This window comes from Diabrotica undecimpunctata, chromosome 4 (assembly GCF_040954645.1).
Source record: "Diabrotica undecimpunctata isolate CICGRU chromosome 4, icDiaUnde3, whole genome shotgun sequence".
Lineage (NCBI taxonomy): Eukaryota > Metazoa > Arthropoda > Insecta > Coleoptera > Chrysomelidae > Diabrotica > Diabrotica undecimpunctata.
The window spans coordinates 19,555,225-19,581,341 of record NC_092806.1 but is presented as its reverse complement, the minus strand read 5'-3'; the positions used below and the strand labels follow the sequence as shown (position 1 = coordinate 19,581,341).

The 26,117-nt window shown below is 32.1% G+C and overlaps 2 protein-coding genes across 2 annotated transcripts in view; one reads left to right on the top strand and one right to left on the bottom strand.

Moving 5' to 3' along the window:
* The window catches only part of HDAC4 (histone deacetylase 4), a 168,858-nt gene extending 165,453 nt beyond the window's left edge, over positions 1-3,405 (top strand). The window contains exon 11 of the mRNA XM_072529089.1: positions 2,249-3,405. Coding sequence (XP_072385190.1) covers positions 2,249-2,470 — 222 coding nt within the window. The 3' untranslated portion in view covers positions 2,471-3,405. The remainder of the gene's footprint in view (positions 1-2,248) is intronic.
* An 18,897-nt stretch (positions 3,406-22,302) lies between these two features.
* Positions 22,303-24,977, bottom strand: LOC140439271 (uncharacterized). Its single transcript, XM_072529087.1, has 3 exons — positions 24,265-24,977; positions 23,779-24,207; positions 22,303-23,006 (listed from the first exon to the last, which is right to left on the bottom strand). The coding sequence occupies exons 1-3, from the start codon at positions 24,680-24,682 to the stop codon at positions 22,750-22,752; spliced, it is 1,104 nt and encodes a 367-aa protein (XP_072385188.1). The 5' UTR covers positions 24,683-24,977; the 3' UTR covers positions 22,303-22,749.
* Positions 24,978-26,117: the final 1,140 nt, after the last annotated feature.

Here is a 26,117-nt window from a genome sequence, read left to right as displayed (position 1 = left end):
CTGCGTATTTCTTCAAGTCATCTGACCATCTCATTTGTGGCCTTCCTCTTTTTCGTTTGTAACTATATGGTCTCCAGTGTATAATCATCTTATTCCATCTGTCGTCGTTCTGTCTGATGGTATGTCCAGCGAACTTCCACTTAAGTTTTGCTATCTGCGTTAATATATCGGTCACTTTTGTTTTGTTGCGGATCCAAGTATTTCTTTTCTTGTCTGATAGCATGATGTTCAGCATTTGCCTTTCCATGGCTCTTTGGGTCTTTGCTATTTTTTCCATGTTTTCCTTTGTAAACGTCCAAGTTTGAGAACCATAGGTGAGAACAGGAAGTATACATTGGTTGAAGACTCTTGTTTTTAAATATTGGGGGTATTTTCTATTTTTTAGTATGTAGGAAAGTTTTCCGAAGGATACCCAAGCCAACCGTATTCTTCTCTTTATTTCTCCGGTCTGATTTTCTTTATTTAATTTAACTAGTTGTCCCAAATATACATATTCTTTTACTTTTTCTATAGTTGTTTGTGCAATTGTAGTTATTAATTCTTCTGGTTGGTTGGTCATAATGTTCGTTTTATTATAATTCATTTGTAGACCTATTTTTGTTGAATTGCTATTTAATTCATCCATCATATTTTGTAATTCTTCCCTTTTATCTGTTATTAATACAATGTCGTTTGCATATCTCAAGTGATTCAAGTATTGCCCATTTATGTTAATACCCCGTTTTTCCCATTGTAATTTCCTCATAACGTCTTCCAAAGCTTGATTGAATAGTTTGGGTGATATAGTGTCACCCTGTCTGACTCCTCGCCGTATCTTAATGGGCTCCGTTTATTCAACTATTTTGATGGATGTTGTTGCTTGATCATATATATTAGAAATTAAGTCCGTATATCTATAGTCTATTCTCCTATTTTGTAAAGACTTCTTTACTGCCCAATGTTCCACCTTATTGAATGCTTTTTCAAAGTCTACAAATGCCATATACATTGGGATTGGACATTCGTTGGCCTTTTGAATTAATATTTTTATCGTAAGCAGATGGTCACTTGTACTGAATCCTTTTCTAAAACCGGCTTGCTCTCTTGACTGGTAATTATCTAAGTTAGTTGTTAATCTGTTAGATAATCAGTTAATCTGTTCTTCTTAGTAGTTTAATTAACAGTTTGTACATTACATTCAGTAGCGTTATGGGCCTATAGTTTTTCAGATCTTTTCTATCACCTTTCTTAAATAGTAATAGTGTTATTGCCTCGTTCCATGTGGTATTTGTTTTGTGTTCAATATTTTATTCATTAGTACATAAAGGACTTCCACTGTAGTTTTCCCCCCATTTTTTAACATTTTCACAGTTATTCCATATTTCCCAGGAGATTTGTTATTCTTCATTTCTTTGAGTGCCTTTTTTATTTCATTTTTACTGATTTCTGGTTGTAGGTTAGAGTTAACGTTCTTTATTTTCAGTTGTAACTGATTACGGATTTCTTGGGTTGGTTTTTGTTCTGTTTTATAGAGATTTGTATAATATTCGTGCGTGGTCTGTAAAATTTCTTTTATATTATTGGTCTCCTTCTCACTCCTTCTTTGTTCTTTATACTATTAATTTGTATGTTTCCCAGGTTCTGCTTTAAGCACTTCATGTTTCTAGTTTTTTTCAATTGTTTTCTCTATCTTTTCTTCCTGTACTCTCCGTTTACACTCCTTGATATTTATTCTAATAGTTTTGTTTATTTCTTTGTATTCCATTTTATTTCTGTCTCCTTGTTCTAGTAATTTTCCGTTGGTAACTAATATTCCGTTGATTTTTACATGTAAATCATCAAGCTTGAGATCGGCTTGCCGAAACCCCGAAACATGTCTTTATCAGAATTCACACAGTCGGATGGATGACTCGGATTTCGGATCATTAATTTGAAAAGTGTCTTACTCAGATCACTTAACGCTCAGATTGGTCGAATTCTTTTAAAAACCATGAATAAAATTTAGTAAGTTTTATCTCACAGATATTTTTTTTATTTCACAGAAACAAGTGACATCAACTTAATACTTGCGACAAAAAAAATCTATAATATCTATAATTGTGTGGGTCGGCACTTCCGACCCTGACCGGCCGCCACTGATAAATATTATTTTAAACACTTTTATAGAGGGCAGCAATTAATCTGATCTTCATTCCATAAAATTTTCATTCTTTAATTATTCACTGCAGGCTATTAAACATTATTTATAATGTTTCAATGTATGTTTTAGGTCATAGCAGTCCATAGTCCCCGTTGGCCTTGTCTTCAAGAAGCTGCCAAGAGCGCCATGTGTTCTTTCAACGACGCAATTCGTAGCGAGAAAGAAGACAAAGATACCATCAACGCCATGGCAAGTCTATCAATGCAACACCCCGTTACAAGCATGGTCGTATCGCCCATCGGCTACCTTCCCACCAGCAGTCCACAAAACGTTATTCGACCCAGCGCCTGAGACAGAACTTGTTAACGCTGTGTCGGAGGAGATTTTTCTTTATTTGAACGAAAATTTAGAGGCCGCTATGTACTATGCAGTTGTCCTACGGGGTTTTGGGACGGAAATTGCGACGAAACGTCGCAGGACATCGCGTATATTAAGGCATTTGATGTTTACTAAATGTGAGAAGTTGGTGCAATGAATTTATGTAATTTCGAGAATTCCTAGGAAATTTGTTAAAAGTGGGGGATGTTGATGTTACACGTGCAAAAATTGGTGTTTTAAGATTATAAATGTCGAACTGTTTGAAATTTGGACGCCACTGGGCAAAGCTTGGAAGTTTCGTACGGCCTAAGGCAATACACCAACAAGTTGTTATTTATTAAATATTAAATATAAAAATAAACCGAAAAAAAATCGTATAGGAATGATTAAACAATATGCAAATTCAATGCTAGTCGAGCTCCGTTTTTTAATATTCTCTTCGTATACAGTCGCCCAATATTATGAAAGTGTGTACTATAGAGATGTACTGCATTTAGATCCATAATCATAGAAATCTATGATTGATTTTGTATACTTATTACCTTCTTACTATAACCATTTTGATCCGTAGGATCCAGCTGGATTTTAAAACTAAACTACAACGCTCTCTTCTATTTGTTTGCGTCCAATTTTGTGCATAAGCTACTCCTTTGCATACAAATATGTGTTATTTATCATTAAGCTTGCCCAAATATAGGGATCTACAGTTTAATGTCGATTCTAAACGACCAAGAGGAGTTGTGTCAGTCAAATTCAATACTTGGGTTTGCCATTGCCAAATTTTATGACTAATGGAAAGCCTGGAAGAATTAAGGTGCATTGTTGGATTTTTTGGAATGCATCAACGATTATTCACTGTAAAAAAATATATTAAAATCGTCCGCCATCTCCTGATATCGTTATATCTGGAGATAATGTAATGGTCTTCAACACTATCCAACAAATTCAGAATAACTTTAAAGAAAAAACAGTGACAAGGAACAAAATGTTTCGCTACATCTACAGAACTTATGAAGTCTAAGCTGGAATTAGATAACAAAATAAGTCAGCAGAAACACAGTTCAGATTCACTTCCTCGGCAAAGCTTGGATTATATAAAACGACAATAATGTCTACCATAACGTTTGATTTATAAAAATAGAACAAATTTGACCTAAAATCATTTCAAAGCGATGTAAAAGTGAATATGATTGTGTAATACTGACGACATTCGAGAATTTGACAAGTTTTCCAAACGGAAGTTAACTCACTTTGTATGTTTAAGGTTAATTCTACGTCAACTATGCAAAGTTAGTCAGACGACTCCTCTCAATTTTTCTGAAATTTTACAGGCGTATTCTACATTATAAAATATGTTGATTTACCAAATTTCAGCCTTCTAGGTCTGAAATATCAGAGGATTAAATTACATTCACTTGAATGGCCAAATTCACAATTGTTCTGGAATTTTGCGTCTTTTTGATAGTTTTATGCAATTTCTCATTCTTTTCTCCACCCAAATGCCATTCTGAATACAGATTAACAGTGTATTTTAATATGATTTTTCAGCAATTAATAGGCACTTTCATCACAAATTTCTTTGTCCATTCTTTTCGTACTGTTTGTTGTAAATAGGCATGTTAGGTTAGGTTAGTAATATAAATAAAAATAAAGTACCTGTGAACGCATAAAGATAACTTAAAAAATATTAAAAAAATTATAGTTGTTAAAAAAATACGGTTTAGTTTACCGAAAGTACAAGCTGATTATAGCCGCAAATGTCAAACATGGAACAAAAAATTTCGGTTTAGCAGTGTTGGCATGTTTTTATAATGTAGATGCTGTATGCTTCAAATATAAAAAGATAAAGCTTTAGAAAAGTACATTTTGTTTATATTATGTTATGAATTCTTCAATTTTTGATTTATATAAAACAAGAATGAGTAAATATTTGTTTCTTTGGAGATTAGTTGCAGTTAATTATTAGATTTTTTTTTTTGGCAATTGCCCTTTGATAGATTAGGGGATAGATTTTTAGATAGTTGCCAGATTGCAACAGAATCCAGCAATTAATCTCGAAAGAGACAAATATTTACTCGTTATTGTTTTATAGAAATTAAAAATTGCAGAATTCATAAAATAGTATAATCAAAATGTACTTTTTAAAAGCTTTCTCTCATTATATTTGAAGCATACAACATATGAATTATAAAAACATCCCAACACTGCCAAACCCAAATATTTTCTTTAATGGTTGACATTTGCCGCTATATTCAGCTTGTACTTTCGGTAAACTCAACCAAAAATATATAAATTATTGTGATATCTGTACGAAAAGGAACAACGAAGCGGTGTCGTTATGGAGTATCTAACAGTGATAAACGATATAAATCATTTAAAAACAATACATGTTATTTTATAAATTTTCCAAAGCCTTTATTTATAAACAAGTAGCAAAGAAAAATATCTATGACAAGTAATGACACCTAATCCTTCAATTGTTGATCAAAAGAGTACGAAAAACATGGCGGCTGCGCATACACTTGTTGTTTACGCAGCTTAATAATAATAACACTATTATTATATTTAATTAGGAGCATATCTCACATATTCACAGGAAATCTACAAGAGTGTCCCATCCTTTTGTGCCACAACTCAGGAGTATCACGAACAATGTTAACCACATCTGAATACAATTACAATTCTATAAAATATAGATTACCAATCAATTTTCCAGTAATAATTGCAGTATCATCCCTCATGATTTTTACTTCCCTATTTTAAAAAATCTCATGAAAACCTTTTTCTTACTGATAATAAGTGGTAAGAAAGATTGTCACAAACAAAAACGTCACTCAAAGTAACTGAAAGTCAATAATCGATTCGATTGCATTTTATTTTATTGTATTTTATTTCATTTTATTCTATTTTATTGTATTCTGATTCGATTCAATAGCCGATTCGATTTGATATTCGATTCGATAATCTATTCGATTCGATTTCATTCGATAATCGATTCGATTTGATAATCGATTCCATTGTAAAATCAATTTCACTCACTTCATCGATTCTATTCGATTTAATAATCAATTAAATTCGATAATCGGTTCAATTTTATCCGATAATCGATTAGAAGATTAGACAATCGATTCGATAATCGATTTGTTTCGATAATCGATTCTATTTTATAATCGATTCGATTAGATTTGTTATTTGATTCGATTTATTTATTTATTAAAAATTTGGGTTCAAGACTAATGTCTACTGATTCGCTCATTGTGATGGAATAATCAGAATCTTTTTGGATACTTTTATTACCCCATCGTCTTATAGTTGGCAAAGAAATTCCTAAAGCCTCAGTTACACGCTGAGCACTAGGTAAAACTTTATTTTATTTTCAGCATAATTTTAAACTTACTTCACGAACAGCAGTAATTGGTACTAAAATTTGTCCAGCTTCCTTTTCTAATTGAAAATATTTAAGTAATTTTAGTATCAGTACTTGTGCGTTTTCCGTATATCTTGGCATTTCTAAAATATTTTAATTAAAAATAAATATTTTGAATAAAATCCTTTATAAAAAGGTATATAAAAAACCCAGTTGGGCTATGTTAAATTGGCAAAACGTTTTCGGAATAAGTATTCCATCATCAGTACCAAGTTAATACATGGATGTAGCCACTAAATATGGGGTTACAAACCCTTTAAAAATTGTTAATTGAAATTTAGTTTACATAATGTCTGTTTTACAATTTAGATGGTAAAGTTACCGTTGGATTGGTAACATGGTGACATATGACTCTGCAATAAGTTGCAAGTCCTGAGACGGTATGTCTACGAGGACTTCAATAAAGCAACTGAGTTGCTTTATTGAAGTCCTCGTAGACATACCGTCTCAGGACTTGCAACTTATTGCAGAGTCATATGTCACCATGTTACCAATCCAACGGTAACTTTACCATCTAAATTGTAAAACAGACATTATGTAAACTAAATTTCAATTAACAATTTTTAAAGGGTTTGTAACCCCATATTTAGTGGCTACATCCATGTATTAACTTGGTACTGATGATGGAATACTTATTCCGAAAACGTTTTGCCAATTTAACATAGCCCAACTGGGTTTTTTATATACCTTTTTATAAAGGATTTTATTCAAAATTTTTAATATATGGTATACAGCCAAACACAGGAACTTAGTTTCCTTGTGGATTTTAAAAATAAATAATCCAAAACACAAAATAATGCATAGCGCTGTGAAATAATGTCACAATACTGACCTTAACGACAACGATCACTTCACCCCTTTATACTTGAAAAGGATGGCAAACGTTCGTAATTCGCGTAATTGATTGGATTTAGAAAGCACGCATTTTAAATATCAACGAATCAAACGCAGGTTAGGAATAGACCGCTTATAATGTATGTAACGTTTTTTCCGTCACATCCAACTTAATGCGTTAGAAAGAAATCGAAAAACTGTGACGCACTGAAAGAAGGTTCTGAGAAGAACTTTATCACTCACATACTCCATAAAGAAACCGCCTTGTTGTTCCTTTTCGTACAAGTATCATAATAATAATCGATTAAAAAAATTGATTTGCTAATTGAGGCACTGTATTCTATATTTTCGTATTTTCTTTTAACAACTATACTTTCTTTAGTATTTTTTTATTCTATGTGTTCACAGTTACTTTAGTGGTATTTATATTACTAATCTAGCCTAACATGTTTGTTTACAACAAACAGTGCGAAAAAAAAACGGACAAAAAAATTTGTGATAAAAAGACCTACTAATTGCTGAAAAATCATATTAAAATGCATTATTCTATGTAAAATCTTGTGGGTAATCCAAACTTGTGTTTAGAATGGCATCTTGGTTGAGAAAATAATGAGAAACTGCAGAAAACTGTCAAAAAGACTTAAAATTTCGGAAAAATTGTAAATTTCGCCATTCAAGTGAATGTAATTCGATTTCATCCTTTGATATAAGAGCTGTGCTTATTTTTAGTGTAAAGTATATAATTGTTAACAATTTTAAATGTTGTTGAAATATGATTTTATTAAGAATGGGGGATTTTTCGAAATTTTCGTTGAGGCTAATTGTAACACCGGGATCGTGTTTAGCAGAAAATTTTACATCGAAAAGATATTTTTGGATATGCTTTTCAGCATCTAGTGTCCGCTTTGCAAGAAAAATTGATAAAATACGGGGAAAAAATTTCATTTGGAAAAACTTGAATTATCCATATAGGCCGCTATTTTGGACCTCGAAGGCTGAAATTTGGAAAATCATTATATTTTATAGCACAGAATATGGCTGTAAAATTTAAGCCAAATGGAGGGGGATCGCCTGACCAGGTTTTGAATAGTTAACGTTAACCTTAAATAAAAACGTACTTTATCGATTTTTTGACTTGAATTCATATTTCCAATATTAAATAATTGAAAGATATTTATAAACAAGTTCATATTTATTAATCAGAATGACTATTTCGGTCGATCAATTTGAAAGTATTGCTATACAGTATAAAGAAACGCGTTTGCCCAGTGGCTCAGTTCGACCGTTGTTCAATTACAAAGATGAAGATACTTTTTTAAAATTTGTTGGAATATATTGTTGTAAAATTATCATTGAAACCACACAAACTAAAAACTCAACTAGTTTTAAACAAATGCAGGATGCTCTGAACTTCAACGCTTAAGCAGACGATTTATTATATCTGTCAAGAATTCTTTTGCATTTCTATTAAAATAATAATTATTTATTTTTTATATGTACATTTTTACCTTCTTCATTAATAATTTTAAAAATAACTATTTGAAATATAATCCTTCAATATATTTGAATAAATTTCATTTCTTAGCTGCTAAAAGAGGTGGAACTTTTTGCAATTATGATTTTTCTCTGATTGCAGTTTTTAACATGTATGTTTTTTTTTGAAAATTTAATAACACCCCGTATAGTATTCAAGGAACAGTGACGAAACAGAATTTTATTTTCGGCAAAAATTCAATCTTTTACTTTTGTAAGGTCCGTTTGAGAATTAGTGCAGTCAAACCAGCAGCATATACAGAAAATTGTCGATTTATTTAATTAAAAATTAAAAAAATATAAACCATATTAGGTTAAGCTGCGGTGTACAAGTGATTAATGAGATAAACTGCCTGACTCTGAATTTTTAGATTCGAATCTTTCTTCTGTTGGTGATTGTTAACGTACTGTGTTATTTATCACTGACGTTGAACCTTCGTTGACAGCTATGCACGGTCGTCATTCCTACCCATTGTATAACTATTCTTCAGCGAGGATGCCCTCCGACGCTTCTGAGTTCATTTGCGTTTAACAAATCGTAGAAATATCTACGACATCATAAATAAATTGGTAGTTGAGTATAAGAAAGGTTCCGGTTTTATAAATCACTCAACAAGCTTACAGCTTGTTCCGTCTCTATCACCATTTTGTACCTACAGTAAATAGAATATTCGTTCGTAAATTGTCCAGGAAATAAAATCTGTTTCACTGACAACTTGGGTCGTATTGAGATCTTGGATAGAAAAAGTCCGATACAAAAAGATAAAGAAAGAACCGAAGGACAGAATACATTGCATTCTTTTTATCTCGTCGTCCAGAATTAGCCATATAGCTTACACTCCCTCTAATGGGAAAATTTACTCATCCCACATACTTACGGCATCAAAAGGATTGAGCTCTGGTGGGACCAGACTCTCTTTCCGTGTTATCGATCCCTAGGTGACTTGGTATGCTGGAGTATCTCTCAAAAATTATCGAGGAGTATAGCTTTCTGCATGGCGTTATAGAGATGTTCAATTAGACCCAGCTGTTTTATGTTCTTTAGGAAGTTTTTGGGAATAACACCAGTAGTAAATAGAATACTGTCTGGGTACTTTCCATTCTCCATTGTCTCCTGATTTGTATTTGTAGATCTCTGTACTTGGCGATCTTTTCGTTGTATTTAACGCGCAAATGATTGGTGTTAGGTCTCGCCACATCAGTAAGTGTTGTTTGCCTAGTAATTTTATTAACTAGTATGAGATCCGGTCTATTATGTGCCACAGGTTGGTCTGTGAGTACAGTGATATTCCAGTATAGCTAGTAGTTGTCATTTTCAAGCATTCTGTCAGGGACGTATTGATAATAAGCAAGATGGTCGGTTTGGAGAAGTCCCAGTTTGTCAGCTCGTTCTTGGTGGATAATCTTTCGTACGTTATGGCGTTCTTTATAATCAGTACCGACAAATGCCTGGCAGCCCCCGGTAAGATGTTGGATGGTTTCTTGTGCTTGGCATCCATATCGGCATTTGTCATTTTGGACTTGAGGATCTTTAACAATATATTTCAGATAATTTTTAGTTGGAATTGGCAAGTAGGAAACCCTCAGTTTCGGGAAATATCTTTCCTGATGTCAACCAATAGTTCGATGCTGTATTGTCGACATATTCTTGGCTGATCTCATTGAGATGTCGCCCATGCAGAGGTTTACTCATCCAGGTGCGCATTTTTTCTTGCTGAGCCAGGTGGTTTAATCGCATTTCTTGTTCCCTCAGTTTAAGCGGCGGTGTATCATCTACTGTGCAAATTCCTAGATGTAAAGTAGATGTCTCAGCCTGCACATGAAAATACCTTCTTGAATTATCCAGTTGTTCACATATGTCCATAAGTCCTCTTCCCCCTTGATATCGCGTTTTCAGCAAACCTTGTTCTCTTATACAGCAGTATATTAACGCGATCTTAAAAAATAAAAAAAAATCCTAAATTTTGTGGGTGGTCCGTTTTCTCTGACGCACAGTATATTTAATAAAAACATAGTAGGAAAATATGGGTTGATATTCTGATTTAAATAATATATTTTGTTCTGTTACTAGTTTACTTTATAAGGTGTTACGAATTTACAAAAAATAACTCATAATTTTCCATACTGTGTTAGAAAAAATATTTTCTTTGAGCTATTTTCCCATAAATATCCCGTATATAAACAAAATAATATCCCAGATAAACGTCTTAGGAAACCAGTGAGTTTCCTTATTATTTATTAAATATAACAAAGATTGCAGATTACGCTCATATTTTTAATTAAAATTCAGTCACTTCCATATATTGTAGGCCACCTGAAGATACGAAGAGAATAATCAATCAAAATTGTGATATAAAACATATATTCCCTCATAAAATTAATATATAAAACACAACGAATAAAATTGGTCAATACAATAAATACTTAGGCTATAAAAAAATAATATTTATAAAAATATATTTTTAAATACAGTCAACTTCTATTTTTGGAACATTATAGTAGCATAGCGTAATATTACAAGATACACAAATACGTAATGTAACAAACAATTTAGCAGAAACTCTTAAAAGTACCAGATCTTTGCTATTTCTTTTTAATATGTACTTCTTCTTTTTAGAGTTTTCTACTGACATTAGATTTTTTGTTTACTGAGGGATGTCCGTTATTGACTTCAATTGAGGATCAATTTTTTATTTTTTCTAGCTATGAGGGCGATCAAATATTTCCAATACTAATATTTAATTTAAAATTATCCCCTTGACAATGGATACACATTTCCGAAAGGTATTATTACTTCTGGAAGGACTTTAAGAGCTCTTCTTGTATAATACTTTTGAGCTCCTACAGCCATTTTTCTCTAATGTTTTCAATCGAGTCAAACTTGTCCACTTTCAATAATCTTTTGAGGTCTGGTAAGTAAGGAGGCCGAGAGATGAAAGTCGTGATACTTTTAGTGCAGAAATCGCAACGAAGAAGAAACTGTTGTGTTTAAGCATCTCACTACAGCTCCGGTATCTTTCTTCTCACATTCTTATACAAGTGTCTCAGCGTTTGAAGATAACTGTTTCACCTCATGGAAATAATTCGAAGTACGAGCTCTTTTAGTAAAAAATGCAATGATCATGGTTTTGACTTTGGATTTTACCTGCCATGTTTTTTTTTGTGTTTTAAGATCCTTAACTTCCTCTTAGATGATTGGACCTGTGTTTCCATATCGTTCCATGTTCAGATTTGGGGTAAATTTTCTTGGCAAATGAATCAAACACAATTTTGCATTCCTTGGTATTCCAAAAATGTTTAGATGACGATTTGAGGCTCGACCCTTTCAACATGCTCTTATCCGTCGAATCCGAAGGTAGTTCTCAGCGTGGGTTGTCTACAGTCAACGAAAACCCTTCGCAAACACTCATCATAATGTGACTAGCTCAAATATTTATTTCCAAATGCCTTATGCAATATTTGAAAAGATCTGTACACATTTTATTATGTTTAATGTGTTCGTTTAAATTCATCTTGCAATATATTGAAAAATCGACAAACTCACCAAACTCGTTCTACAAAAATAAGGCTGCAGAAACGATTGCACTAAACAATGTTGCCAATCGCACTGCAATTCTTTGTGGCGTTGCCAAGTAATTTAAAAAGTCCTGAAATTTAATGATCAGTCCTCGTTATAAAATCTAAACGATAAATTTGTTTTTACCTTTAATAATATTTAATTATTAATAATTTATTATTTAAAAACACATATAAGTGGAAATTTATTTAAAATTCTTGACAGAAATAACAAAATTTTTTTATACATAACATTACAAACCTTCAAAAAGATTGAAATCTTTGTTTTCAAATCAACAATTTTTTCTAGTATTTATCGTGTGTTTTTTAAAGTCCTACATTAGTTTAGAAACCATACTTCTAGCAGCTACACGCGCTTTCCACAGAAGGGAAAATCTAAATGCTTAGATTTGAATCCAATGATATATCTTTTTGAAGTGTCTGATTTCTCTTACGCAGACGTGGGTATTACTTACTATTTGTATAAGTTAATGCAGATGCTGAGGTCCACTTCAGGTACTTTTATGGAGAAAAAAGCAAAATTGCAAATATGATTTAAATACTTTTCAGTTTAAAGGGTCATGGGAAATGTATGTTGATTTTATTTTTAAAAGAACAAAGCAAATTTTGTATCCTTTGGAATTGAAAATTATTTGAATTACAATCTTTTACTGAAATAATCCCATAATCAGGGAAAATACAAATTCATTGAACTTTCATGTTCAGATCGCAAGCTGTTATATTCGAAATATTCGTTTCAGAAAATATTGTGGAGTCTTAGCAATATTCAACTTATGTGCGACAGTCTATAGGGAACGTTTATTAGATATTATAAAGAAGTAAGATATTTGGGAGGTTCTAGAAAAAAGTTACAGGGGAACCATAAAAACGAGCCAGATGGAATAGCACATCTATAAAGGACCATCAGTTTTTGCCAACGGATTCACAGTGTTGTTAGCTTAGAATGAAGCTATGTACACACACCGGTCCGTTGACCTCTTTTTAAACTTTTTTATCGTTGATCCTCAACTTAACGGATACAGGCCCGTTGTAAGACATGCAGTGAGTCGTGCTAGTGAATTGAGGCGTGTAGGCATTACGGGACGTTCATCCGTTTTATATAAATTTACTGTCCTTTAACTGGCACTCGGAAGTCAACGTCAATCGGGTAGAAAATCTTATATGTATACAGGAAATAAACGCATGTTTGCGAATGAAAATAAATTAATACAAACACCAGATTAGCGTTTTTGAAATATTAATATATCAATGCACTCTCCAGATACCACGGACCGCCGATGGCTTGCTCCAAATCTATAAAGCATAGAAAAATGTGTTAATTTAGTCGCAGCTTCATTGTGATAATAATTCCTGCTTTCCAATCCATTTCTAAATTTCAGCTATCTGACTTATCTCTTCTTTCAGTTTTTTATTTTCTATTAATTCTCATCAAGAATTTTTCTCAGAAATTCTTTTAGTACTTGACTCATTTGGCTGATAGTTCTATAATCTCGACAATCTTTACCATTCACTTTCTTTGGCAGAAGTAGAGAAGTGGACTATGGTCAATCGTTCGAATTGATGCCAGTATTATATACTGCATTCAAGATATCAGTCGTTCACTTGTTTGAAGAAGCTTTATCACTTTAGCTGGTAGTTCTAGATAATAAAGAAGATAATGAGTACAGTCAGGGCTATTCCGCTCAATAAATATAAAAAAAACATGAAGATTTTTGGCTTTTAATAGTCAACCACGACTTTCGAAAAGAAAGAAAATGTTTTGTTAACATTTAATCTGTTGTATAACTGAGCCCTAGTAAAACGATAAACTCAAGTTGGGTCCAATTTTATATTCATTACAAATTGCTCAATGTTTATAGTTACCGAAACGAATTGTCAAAAAGCACGTATTGCATTGTTTTTGTGAAAAACCTAATATTTTTTGTATAACTAGTTGAAACAAAAGACTTGTATCAAATGATTGCCAGAAACTCAAACGGCTACCACACATCGTATAATTGTAGCTTGTAGATAGTTTCGTCTTATAGACATTTCCACACTTTGTGGTTTTCCTGCTGTCGAACCTATTTTTGGACTGAGAATTTCAAATTTTGGACTCAAGATCGCTGGACATTTTTCAGTACTTCCTTAGCTTCATTGCGATTCAATCGTTTCCGTTGGAACAGAGACTACGTTATTCCTCTTCCCTATTTCCTTTGTTTTTTTTTTAATTTTTGGTCCATTCTTATCCCACAGGAGTCTAGCGAATGTCTTATGTGGCTGTCTTAAATACATCAAAGCAATAACAAGCTTTTGCTAGAAGATATAAAATTTAACATATTTCGTATAGCGCAAAGGATATATAACAATATCTAACTACTTGAGTGGGGAACAGGAGACGTTTGTTGGTCTTTCCTGTTTAATTTTGTATTGAGCATCTGCGTCTGATGAGGCCATTGGAGGCCGAAATGACATCAAACGCGATATTGTTTACCAAGTCAAACACAGAGACTGACAAATCTGATCTGTTTAAAGACCTGTGGCTCCATCCAAGACACGATATTTTTTTACTGCACACAGCTCGAATGTGAAGTTATTCCTTCATGTAGCACCACCAATCCGCCTATAAACTGGAAAATTAACATATGATAACAACGGTGGTGACAGTCTACGCTCCTTTATATTGATTCTACTTTTCTGCAGAACGAATAAATGTTTTTATACCAATATACAAATTATGAAGTTTTTTACTTCTGTATTATTTTTTTTTAACTGATATACATCCAACTACTGGGATTTTCCCATTAATTTTATTTTAAATGAATGATTTGCTGACAATAGAATAATATGTCAAGATACGATCATGAACAGTTTTTCATATAAATAATAAGTAAATCCCACATCCGAGCAGTAAATTTACAAAACCATTTGAAAATATAATTATGCAATTGGTGTACTGTTTACTGTAGTTGTTTAGGTATATGTCAGATTGTCTTAAGGTATAATTCTGAACATTAACCAAGATTTATTTAAAAAAAAAAAAGGTAGGTAGTGGTTTTTTTCTACCTTACAAAAGTTTGTACTGCTTGGAACTTACAGAAATCAAAATTGTACCTTAAAGAATTGTTGTATATGTATGTAATTGGTATTTTGAGTCATCCTGCAACTTTTATGTATTGTTTTAGGGCCAACAACCCCTAGTATATGTTGAGATAAGGGTAACTACCCTTTTTAAAATTTTATTCTAATTGTAAAGAAAAATTGGGGCGTTTGTACACTTTGTTGTAGGGGAAATATACATAATCTTTATCGGACATTAGGTATTACCACAGTTTTTGAGTATTTGAGACGGGAATAGTAACAATTTTATGACGAAAACTGTGACGAAGTGTCTTTGTAAAAATATTTTAAATGTAACATTTAATGTTTAGGTACATGGTAGTGGTTGAATACATTTTGTCGTCATTCTGCTCATATTATAATATTATTCTGTTATCTTTTCTCGAGCGAAGAAATTAAAAACTTGGTGCTGAAGTTGAATGGTGTAGGGGATTAGCCTCTATGATTCAGATTTCGGGAAGTGGTTTTTCTTTTGAATTTCGATGTTCGGTTTTTAACTAACTATTTTAGAAACAAAAACCACGCCCTGTAAAATGAACGGTAGATGTGCACCACCCCAACTTTGCACCATGTTTGTACGCCCTTTGTCCAAGAAAATATAGCACAATAATATAGTCACACTGTCACAATTTAGTTTTATTTTAAAACTCAATCTTCTGTAAAACAACATACTAAACATCTTGGCAACATTGCTGAAAAGAAACTTCTAATAACTAAGAAATGTCACTTGATGTGGATACGCTACTTCCAACAGAAAGGTCACTAAACCAAATAAGCGGTCGACTGAAAAACATGGCAAAATAAAACAATAGTTTTATAAATTAACAAACATTTTCAGGAAACTAGGACATTGTAAACAAACTTACATTGAAAATGTAATAAGGTTTTCGCAAAATAGCATAATTCTTTATGAAATATAAGTTATTAAATATATATTAAGTTATTAAATATTAAATATAATTTATATATGAAATGGAGACATATAAGAGGTAAAAGAAGCGAAAGTAGACAAAATTAATTAGAAACAAATTAAACATAATGGAAAGAACAGGAGTAAATTGGTACGGTGGTAGATCAACACATATTGGTAATAATATTCCAAGAAAACTTGACACAATTATCTGTTTAACTTAAACTGTTTAACCTTGGAATTGTAATAGACTAAGGCTAAGATTTTTTATAGCATAAAAATATTTTTACGAAGACAATATTTAAAAGCTCAATTTATTCGAATGTTTGATTTGTGAAAACTGTGAAGTATGTCTCCGTAAGTGCAAACGCCGTTCATTCTGTCCAATTTTTCTCTAAATACGTTTTTGAAAAACCGAACATTCCTGCAGTGGCTTTAAGCGACTGCCTCTTATAAAATAAGATCAAATTTATCGTGTGTTTTATTTTTGTTAATATATTGAAAGTTTTTAATAAAATCATTTATTTACTTTTATATTACCTTTTATTTCTTATTCAATTACGAGCCCCTTCCCATATCAGTTGGCCCAACGTTAGATTGATAAAAATAAAAGGGTGTAACGAATATTTTGCCTACCACATAGGGTATTATTATGGGGGGTCGAAAATTGGGAACAGAAATTATTGGGGTGGAGAAAACTGTTGCGAACGGCACTCAGGGTTTATTTGAAGAGCTGGGTCGTGGATAAGTGAATGGCAAGGTGGTTGGATTCGGGCAACTACAAAAATGAAACAAAAAGAGGGTACTTACATGAATTTCCTGGACAAATGGCCAAACAAAACACAAGAAGGTCCTCTAGCTATTGAAAATGGGACGCCGCTTTGAGGAAACTTCCTGCTGGATGAAAAAAAAGCTCTTCCTTCCTAAGAAAGACAAGAAAAGGGGTTAGAATCTTTTTTAAAGTAAATAGACAGAATGGTTTAGGGAAAAAAGATTAAACATTTATTACTGTTTCACCACAAACAGTTAAAAATATAAATGGTAATACAAGAAAAATACTATATAAATAGTTACAGAGATAAATAACAAAGAAATAACACTTATTATGTCCTATCAGTTTACAAACTCTTGAAGTTGGAGATACTACAAAAACTTACAATTATTAATGGGTGATAATTTTTAGCATAAATAAATTATTACAAATACAATATTATTATATATATTATTATTACAAAAAAATATCTTTAAGTGAAACTATACATAGAGGTTAACCTTTTTTTAAAAACAAAATCTCAAATATTATTAGATATTTACCAAATGTCAAAAATAGTGCTAGCTGTGATATGTCAATACTAAATCTTAAAACAATAAATAATATGACAGCTATGGCCACACCCTACATTTATAATTTTAATTATTACAATTATGAAAGCAATTATTAGAAAATGTTTATCTTCAAAAATCAACACAAAAAAGTTACCTGGATTTCACTAAAATTTCTTTACTTTAAATTTCTGGACTTTAGAATTTCTGGGTTTAGAACTGGAGTTAAATTCACCGCCACACGAACAAATTCATCTCCAAACTGCGATAGGGCAAAACAAAATTGAGGTTGAAATTGGCACACTGGACACAAACCTTAGACTCGGCTTCTTAAAGAACTGGATCAGGTACAACTGAACACAATGGCAATATGTGGTCATCTTTCAAAATTGTTGTAAACGCCGTTTTACAAATATCTCAGATGGGATACGTCATACAAATAAAAAACAGTGATTATTCTTATCGGAACTGACACATTGAGTATAAATCACTTTTTCTAACAAATTTTGCCGGCTTCAAAGTACACACCGACGTATGTTCTCAACGACCAACCATACAAACCTCTATAATTACACATACTGCACAATTAACTGCCACAATATTACACATTTTCCCATGAAAAAAGGCGAAAAACAAAAAACTACGAATTTGAAGCTAAATTCGGACTCCAATAAAACTAAACACGCCTTTAACAGCGGCCGGCCTTACCGAGAGTGAGTAAATTCTTTAAAATTATTCGCTTAACTTGGTATAAACAAAACACTAAACGGGAATATTTATTTGAAACGCAGAATATTAAGCGGCTTCAATCAAAAGAAACTACCAAAGAAGTACGCGTCCGTGATATATAAACAAACTTAAAATGGTTTATATCAACTCGGCAACGCAAAAAGGAATTAAAAGAATATTTCGGTGTTTTAACTTGTACGAAAGGAATTAGAAATATACTGAAATTATTCTTCGGTGTTTTAATACATATACGAGGGGATTTCAATATATACCAAGGAATTTACAAATGATACAAGGGCAGTGTAAATTTTAGAAGTTTTAATTCATCGAACAACATTTTTGAATTTCCTAATTATTGAAAATATTTTATAACGCAATGAAAACTATGGATTAAACAGAATAATACTAAATTTTAAAAAACGCATAGAATATGTAATATTAAAAAAAAAATGTGAAAGTTTAAACCTGAGTTAGATCCCATTTGTTTTTAATGACATCCACAATTCTTCGAGGCATAGTGTTTACCAGGTTCTGACAAAATTCTAATGTAAACAAATTTCATATTTCTTGCAATTTTTCCTTCAATTCGTTGACTGACCTGGCAGGATGTTTTCTCAAAGCTTTTTCATTTCGCGCCACAAAGTCTCTATCGGGGACTATTAGAAACCCATTCCAGAAGTAGTATGCCATGGTCTTCAATCTATTTTAAATTTTTTTTTGAGGATGACAACCTGTGCCGTCGTGTTGGAAGGGATGTTAAACGGTGTTCCATAATCGGTAAAAGAGATTCTTCTAAAATATTAAAAAATTTGTCCTTGCTTACAATTCCGTCGATAAAATGTAACTTATCCACATCTTTAGACGACATGCTGCCCCAGATCATGACAGATGCAGGAAATTTGACTTTTCTCTTCAGACAGTCAGGATGGAAAGCTTCATTTTTCCTGCGAATGACGCGACTCCTACTGTCTTCAACACACACTTCAAATCTGGACTCATCACTCCATTGTATTGAATCACATTGCGACTGAGTCCAATCTATATGCTCTTGCTCTTTTGACCATTTTAGTCTATTTTCTTTTGTTGTAATTTTATAAAAGTGGCTTTTCCTAAGCCTAAAATAAAATGAAATTTATTAAAAACAATTCGTATTAATTTTTTCAACTATAAAACTTACTTTGTAAGTACCAAATCCTAATTTATGGGCCTCTCGGTGACATGTCGATCTAGAAACGTGTCTTCCAATAACGTCACTCCATAAAACGTCGATTTTTCACTATAATGCATCTTAATGCCCTTAGATCTGCTTAGGTTATTTTACTTTTTCGTACATTTCTAGATTTTGTGACGACCGAACCTGTAGTTTTGTATTTTCTGACTATATTTCATACATTATAGCGTGACAATTGCAACATATTCGCGATTTCCGAATAGGATTTTCCAGAATTAAAAAATCTAATAATGATTGAACAAATTTCTCATCGATAACTTTACCTCGATCCATTGTACAATCCACAAACGGCAAAAAGCTTTACAATACTACAAAATACATTTGACATTAACTGCCAATATTATTGTTTTGATGCCACTGCCACTTCTTTTCACAGTTTTGTTAAAACCAAACTATTGTGGTGGCTTTTGCTTTTTTGTTACAAATTGGTTTACAAATAAACACACAACTAATATGAATGTGTTGCTTGTGTGAGTCCACTTCAAATACGTAAAAGAAATAAAATAAGACTTACTCACAATCAATTTAATTTTACTACCAAACGACCGGTTTTGCTTTCTACACTTTGCAAAGCATCTTCAGGTCAAACAGTACAAAGTAAATTAAACGTTGATATTATAAAAAGCCCATATTAGGGTGCTGTATCAGTATATCGCTAAAGAATTTATTAGCAATATACTGTGGTATTGGTACAATGCGGATGATATTCACATTTTAGGATTAAGCTGGCTATTACAGTTTTATTAGAAATGTAATTATTTTTTCTTTTGAGATTATGTAGGTAAAATTAAATTCTGACTTGTGTTTATTTTATTTTGATATGCTAGTGATGCTTTTTTTATTAGATATATATTGTTTTAATTTTTTTGATTAGATAATTTTTTTTTATTAAGATTTAGAGGTTCTTCTTATTATTTTTATTTCTAGAACATTCATTAACATTATTATTCTCTTTAGCTTTCTCTATGTGGGATCGACTTCTCTTATTATTTTCCTCTAAACTTTTCTGTTTTCTTCCAGAGACTAAGTACCTCTCCACTTTTTGTATGAGATTATGGTTTTTCAGAAACATGCAATTTCTGTTCATCCCTTTTCTTACTGCCTTACATTCAGTACCATATATCATAGCTGGTCGTAAGGCAGTCTTATACAAGTTACATATCACAAACTGGACATAGACGTTAATGATACACAATTTGGTTTTCGCAAAGGCCTAGGAACGCGTGAAGCTCTTTTTCACTTAATATACTGATACAAAGATGCCTGGACGTCAATCAAGATATATACGTATGTTTTATTGACTATAATAAAGCATTCGACGAAGTACGACATAAACAATTAATGAATGTCCTGAAATCAAAGAAGATTGACTACAACGACCTCAGGATCATATCAAATATTTATACTACAAACAGAGAGCAAAAGTACGTGTTAACGAACAGCTGTCAGAAAAAATTGAAATAAGATGTGGAGTGAGACAGGGATGCGTATTGTCGCCAATTCTTCTTAATGCCTACTCCGAAGAGATCCTGAAAAACGCTCTTGAGGGTGAAACAGCTGAAATAAAGGTAAATGGAGTTCCCATTAACAACATTAGATATAAGAGAGTGATCTTCAGAGAGTGGTGACCAGAATAGCGGAGTATGGAAAAGAGTATGGTCTAACAATGAATGCCAAGAAGACGAAATTTATGAGAATATCGAAAACTCAAAGAAATAACGAGAATCTTCTAATAAACGAAACCAACGTCGAACAAGTGGATAAATATGCATATCTGGGAACAATGATTAACTCCACAAATGATTACATTCAGATCAAAATCAGAATAGAAAAGGCTAGAGGAAATTTCAACAAAATGAGAAGAGTGCTATGTACAAGGGATTTAAAATTGGAACAGAGAGTTAGGTTGGCGAGGTGCCATGTTTTTTCGACTTTATTTTATGGAATGGAATCTTGGACCTTGAATGCGACATCAATGAAAAAACTGGAATCATTCGAGCTGTGGGTGTATAGAAGAATTCTGAAAATATCGTGGACAGAACACATCACAAACAAAGAGATTCTGAGAAGGATGAATAAAGAAATAGAAATTTTAAATATAATTAAAACAAGAAAATTGGAATATCTCGGGCATATTACACGTGGAGAGATATACACCTTGCTCCAACTGATTATGCAGGAAAAGATCCAAGGAAAGAGAAGCATATGGAGGCTTAGAATGTCATGGCTGCCCAAGCTGAGAGTGGTACAGATGTACATCAAATGAACTTTTCAGAGCAGCTGTCTCAAAAGTCTGAATAGCTATGATGATTGCCGACCTCCGCCGCGGAGATGGCACTTGAAGAAGATACAACTTATCTTTTAGTTTTCTTGGTAACTTTTTTTATCACACATCACTCAATTTGCCTCTTTCCTTTACCTATAATTGAAATATTATAAATAAAACGGTAATACCCATCCTAAAATTATCATCTTTTGGGAGTTCTTGTCTATCCAAGCCAACTACTCTATCTGGACTTGGAATACCATCTTTAAAATTAAGTTGGATAGAAACAAAATATTTAGAATATTCTTTTCTTCAAGGACCTGTTTCCACTATAGTCTTTTCTACTAATACCAAGGAGCACCCCTTGAGGTTCAGTTGTTATCTAATCCAGCACAAATGAGAATAAATATGGGCTTAACACAAAAACCTGATGAAGCCCTATTTTTACACAAAATTTGCCTGTTTCACCTGCAATTATTCTAATACTAGTTGTTACTTGCTCATACATCACTCACATATTCAGCCGGCACTCCTTTCCTATTTAATCTCTGCCACAGTAGGTTTCTGATAACTTCATCATGTGCTTTCTCAAGATTAATAAATACTAATTGCAAGTCTATCACTTTCACTTTAAATTTTTCCATTAGTTGTCTTATAATAAAAATTGCTGTTGTAGACCTGCCTTGCATAAATCCAAATTGACATTTATCCATTTTCATTTTTAGAACGCTACACTAAATTCTGTTAGATTTCACCACAAATGTAGGATAATAAAAAAATATGTTGTGAATTGAGTGCTATGAAAAATTGTCATTGTCAACAAAATGAAGCAGAGGTTTACTGCAAATAACTATTGCAAACCAAATAAAACACTATGTTTAAAATGTCTTTATTCTTTATTAAAAATCTGGGAAATCCGAGGAGGGAGGGGGGGGGGTCGTTATTGGTGCAATGGCGAAGGAAAAACCTCTCTAAACCTCGCCTAGGGCCCAGTACATCCCGATTTAAAAATGAAATTATAATATAAAAGCCTATAAAAATAACATCATTGCCTATTTTAATGTACAAATTTTACCTTTAAAATTCAGACCTAACCTAAGTGTGCCTACATATTATAATCACCGAACAACTCTTATAAGAAATTTCACTATATTACTAATCAAGTAAAATCTATATTAATGTTAAATTGACTAACTTTCTTGTTAATAGAACTTTATATACCTATTGTTATAGAATTAACATTTCTTGTTATAGAACTATAATAAAAATTCAATATAGATACAAAACAAAAAATACTTGTGAGCTAAAAAATTGTTAAACAAATTTAATGTTTACTCAGTTCCTTTTTTTTTGGAAGGAAAATCTCCTGCTTCTCCATTTTTCGCTTCATTGTAACATTCTTCGTCTCTTCCTGAAATTCTTTCTTCGCCTTGCGCTTTGTTCCTTGAATGTCCCTCACAATTTTGTCATGTAATCTAGCAAAACTTTTATCATCTAAGTCTGCCATGGTTTTTACTAAATTTTCTATTTGAAGACTTCGTTTGGTTTTTTCCTGGATCACATATGTCTGTTCTACCTTCCCTAAACAACAAAGGTCAGGTAATGATACAAGAAAAAACTAAGTGCCAAGTATATAAAACCTTAATAAGATAAGTTATTCACATATATGTATCTGAAACATGCACACTTACTAAAAGTGAAGAAACTGACAGAAAGCCAATAGGCTAATTCTGAAAGAAAAATCTTGAGCCACATATATAAACCAGTAACAGAAAATTGTATGTGGAGAAGAAGATATACATTTTAACTATAAAGGGAATACCAGGATCTGGATATCATAACATTCATACAAATAGGACAACTTCAGTATAAAGGAAGTGTCGAACAGATAAAGGAAGATGTAATCCCTTCCAAAATAAACAAATAATTCCAGTTGGAAATAAAACTAAAGGAAGATTAGATATAAGGAACAAATAAAGCAAGACATGAAAATTTTAAAAATCAAAAACTGGAAGAGCAAAGTGTGAAATAGATCAGAATGGACAAGTATTCTTAAACAGACTAAGACCCAAAAAGGGTTGTCCAGTAAAATAAAAAACTAGTAAGTTTGCCCCATAAATCAGCACCTTCATTACAAAATTAGCTTTAATGTAAAAAACCAATAACTACAATCTTAGGAGATATATTATTTAAAAATGTATATTGAATATTTCATAAAAAGGGATGAATGTTGTTGATTCTGCTAAGAATAAGGTTTGTTATATGAGTCAGGTGATAACAATTCACACAAGTCAAATTGGAATAGGATTAATTATAATTGTAGTAGGCATAAAAAAAAATGATTGGTCTTTACCTTCCTTCTTGAATAAGAAAGCGCAATTCTTGTTGTTATCATTCCATTCCTGAACCTTTAAACCCGTTGCTACCATATCATTTTCATCTCGTTTCTTATATGTATTATACTTCCTGGACAAATTTGAGAGATCTTTACTTGTTAATAGGGCAAGTCTTTCTAGTTTTGGTGTTTCCAATTTTCTTGAATCTTCTAAAATTCTGCTAAATGGCACCCCAGATGTTAACTTCTCTACAATCATTTTTTCTTCTGCTTTTGACAGATGCATGGTTCTTAATTCCTCTTTATGTCCAACATGTGTTTTCCAATACCTGACTGAAACTTGTCCTTGATCTCTCAGTTTGCAAATCAGCCTGGAGGGACACACTCCTTTAATTTTAATTGATCCACCAGATTTCTCCGTCCTAATTTTATAGTTGGGCTTATATCCTAAATATAGATTAGTATAAGTTTCAATTATTTGAAGTAACAAAGTACTGGACCTACCATTCAAGTTACTTCTGTTACAATGATAATATACTATCTTATACTCCTTTTTACGAACTGCTCTCTGTTTAGCATAACTTGTCTCCAATTTCTGCATGTCTTTCCATGTCTCATATTCTTGTAAACTAGAAAATTCAAAATTTATTAATTCAATACTCACCTGGTGGTTCTCCTTTAAATGTTTTCGTAAGTTCCCATGGCTTTTTAAATTAGTTTCTTTTTCACATAAGGGACAAATAATGTGATTAATTTTCTTAATCGACATATCTATTTTATGTATTCTTTTGATATGACGATTTCGTAATTCCACATTTTTAAATATTTTGCTGCAAAGATGGCAGGCTCCTGAGTTAATTTCACAGCTTGTTGAAGTAGATGGAATAGGGCTTGTTGAAGTAGATGGATAGACAGAATCCATAATTGCTTGCTAAAACAAAGTCTTAGGTAATTAAATATGGTGTTCTAACGAACAGATTTTTAAAAATAAATGACAAAAATTTAAATTAAAATTTTATGTGTGCTTATTGGCAAATTGGTATAAAACCGCCTAATCATAGATGTTTAAGCGCCAAACAGAGAGATACATAACCTGAAAAATTCAAAATCAGATGAAGATGCCCACCAATCCACAGCATAGACACCCCTTATGCTGTGACCAATCACAGCAAACGTAGGTGGCCGTTTATAGTGTAGTCTTTGAGAGTTATGACTCTATTGCCAAATCTATCCGCTGACATATCAAAGGGCAATTGCCAAAAAAATTTTCTAATAATTAATTGCAATTAATATCAAACGAAACAAATATTAATGGTTTAGGTAAGGTATAAAATTGCAGAATCCATAAAATAATATAATAAAAATGTACATTTTAAAAGCTTTATCTCTTTGTATTTGAAGCATATAACATACATTATAAGGACATGGCAACACTGCCAACGCAATATTTTGTTCTGTGAAATTAAATCAACTGGTAACTTGAGACTATCTTCACTGGGCCTAAATGTGAAAAATGTTCCATGTAACGACTAAAATATTACATTTATGACGTCAATATTCTGTAAAAAAATTAAAACCCAATGTTAATATAGTATAAGATAAGTTTTATCATAAAAATATTTCTTTTTGAAACCAGTGTTCTCTAAGCAAAGACATAACATATTTTAGTATAATATACAACTCTGGTTTCAACATAAAAATCCAGGGCCTAGTAGTTATGCAGTTAGTAATACACTAACCATATTGGCGCCATCTAGATATTGCTGCTTATATTTTTAAATATTAAACTCATGCTCTCGTCAAAACCAGAGTACAGGCAAAAACGATCTCACTAATATTGTATTTGTCGATTTTGTAAATTTGAAAACTCCTAACCCTAACCTAAGCATATCTGAAACCTGCCAATACTGATATAATTTGTGATATTTCAGTAAAAGTTACAAGTCTTAGGTTACATGTTTCACTGAACCTGTTTGGATAAAAAAATTCAAAGCTATCAAGGAATAAGAATGTTCAAATATCAATTCTTTAATTTTATTAATCTAGCTGTGGCTGAACTACATAAAATCCAAAAATGAAAAGACACAGCATTTGCACCATGTGGATATGAAATTAAGAAACTAAAGGGTGTTAAATCAATACTATTATCCAGGGTGATAATTGGTGTACTTCTATAGTAAATAGATAATATAACTAACAAAAATCCAAGTACAACCTTTGGACCATACGCAAAACCTAACTGGATCGTTAAATTGTTTCTTTCATTTCGAGAACTGGAAAGTTCTTCTTCAATTTTGTTAATCTGCCTCTGAATTTTTGAGTATTTGGAGAAATTTTCAGTAATGCTAACACACTCT

Coding starts and splice junctions, on each gene's coding strand:
- LOC140439271 (XM_072529087.1), bottom strand. CDS start 24,682: ATGGATTCTGTCTATCCATCTACTTCAACAAGCCCTATTCCATCTACT. Junction 24,208..24,264: donor TAACAGAAGTAACTTGAATG/GTAGGTCCAGTA, acceptor ATCTATATTTAG/GATATAAGCCCAACTATAAA. Junction 23,007..23,778: donor TTTCTTATTCAAGAAGGAAG/GTAAAGACCAAT, acceptor TTTGTTGTTTAG/GGAAGGTAGAACAGACATAT.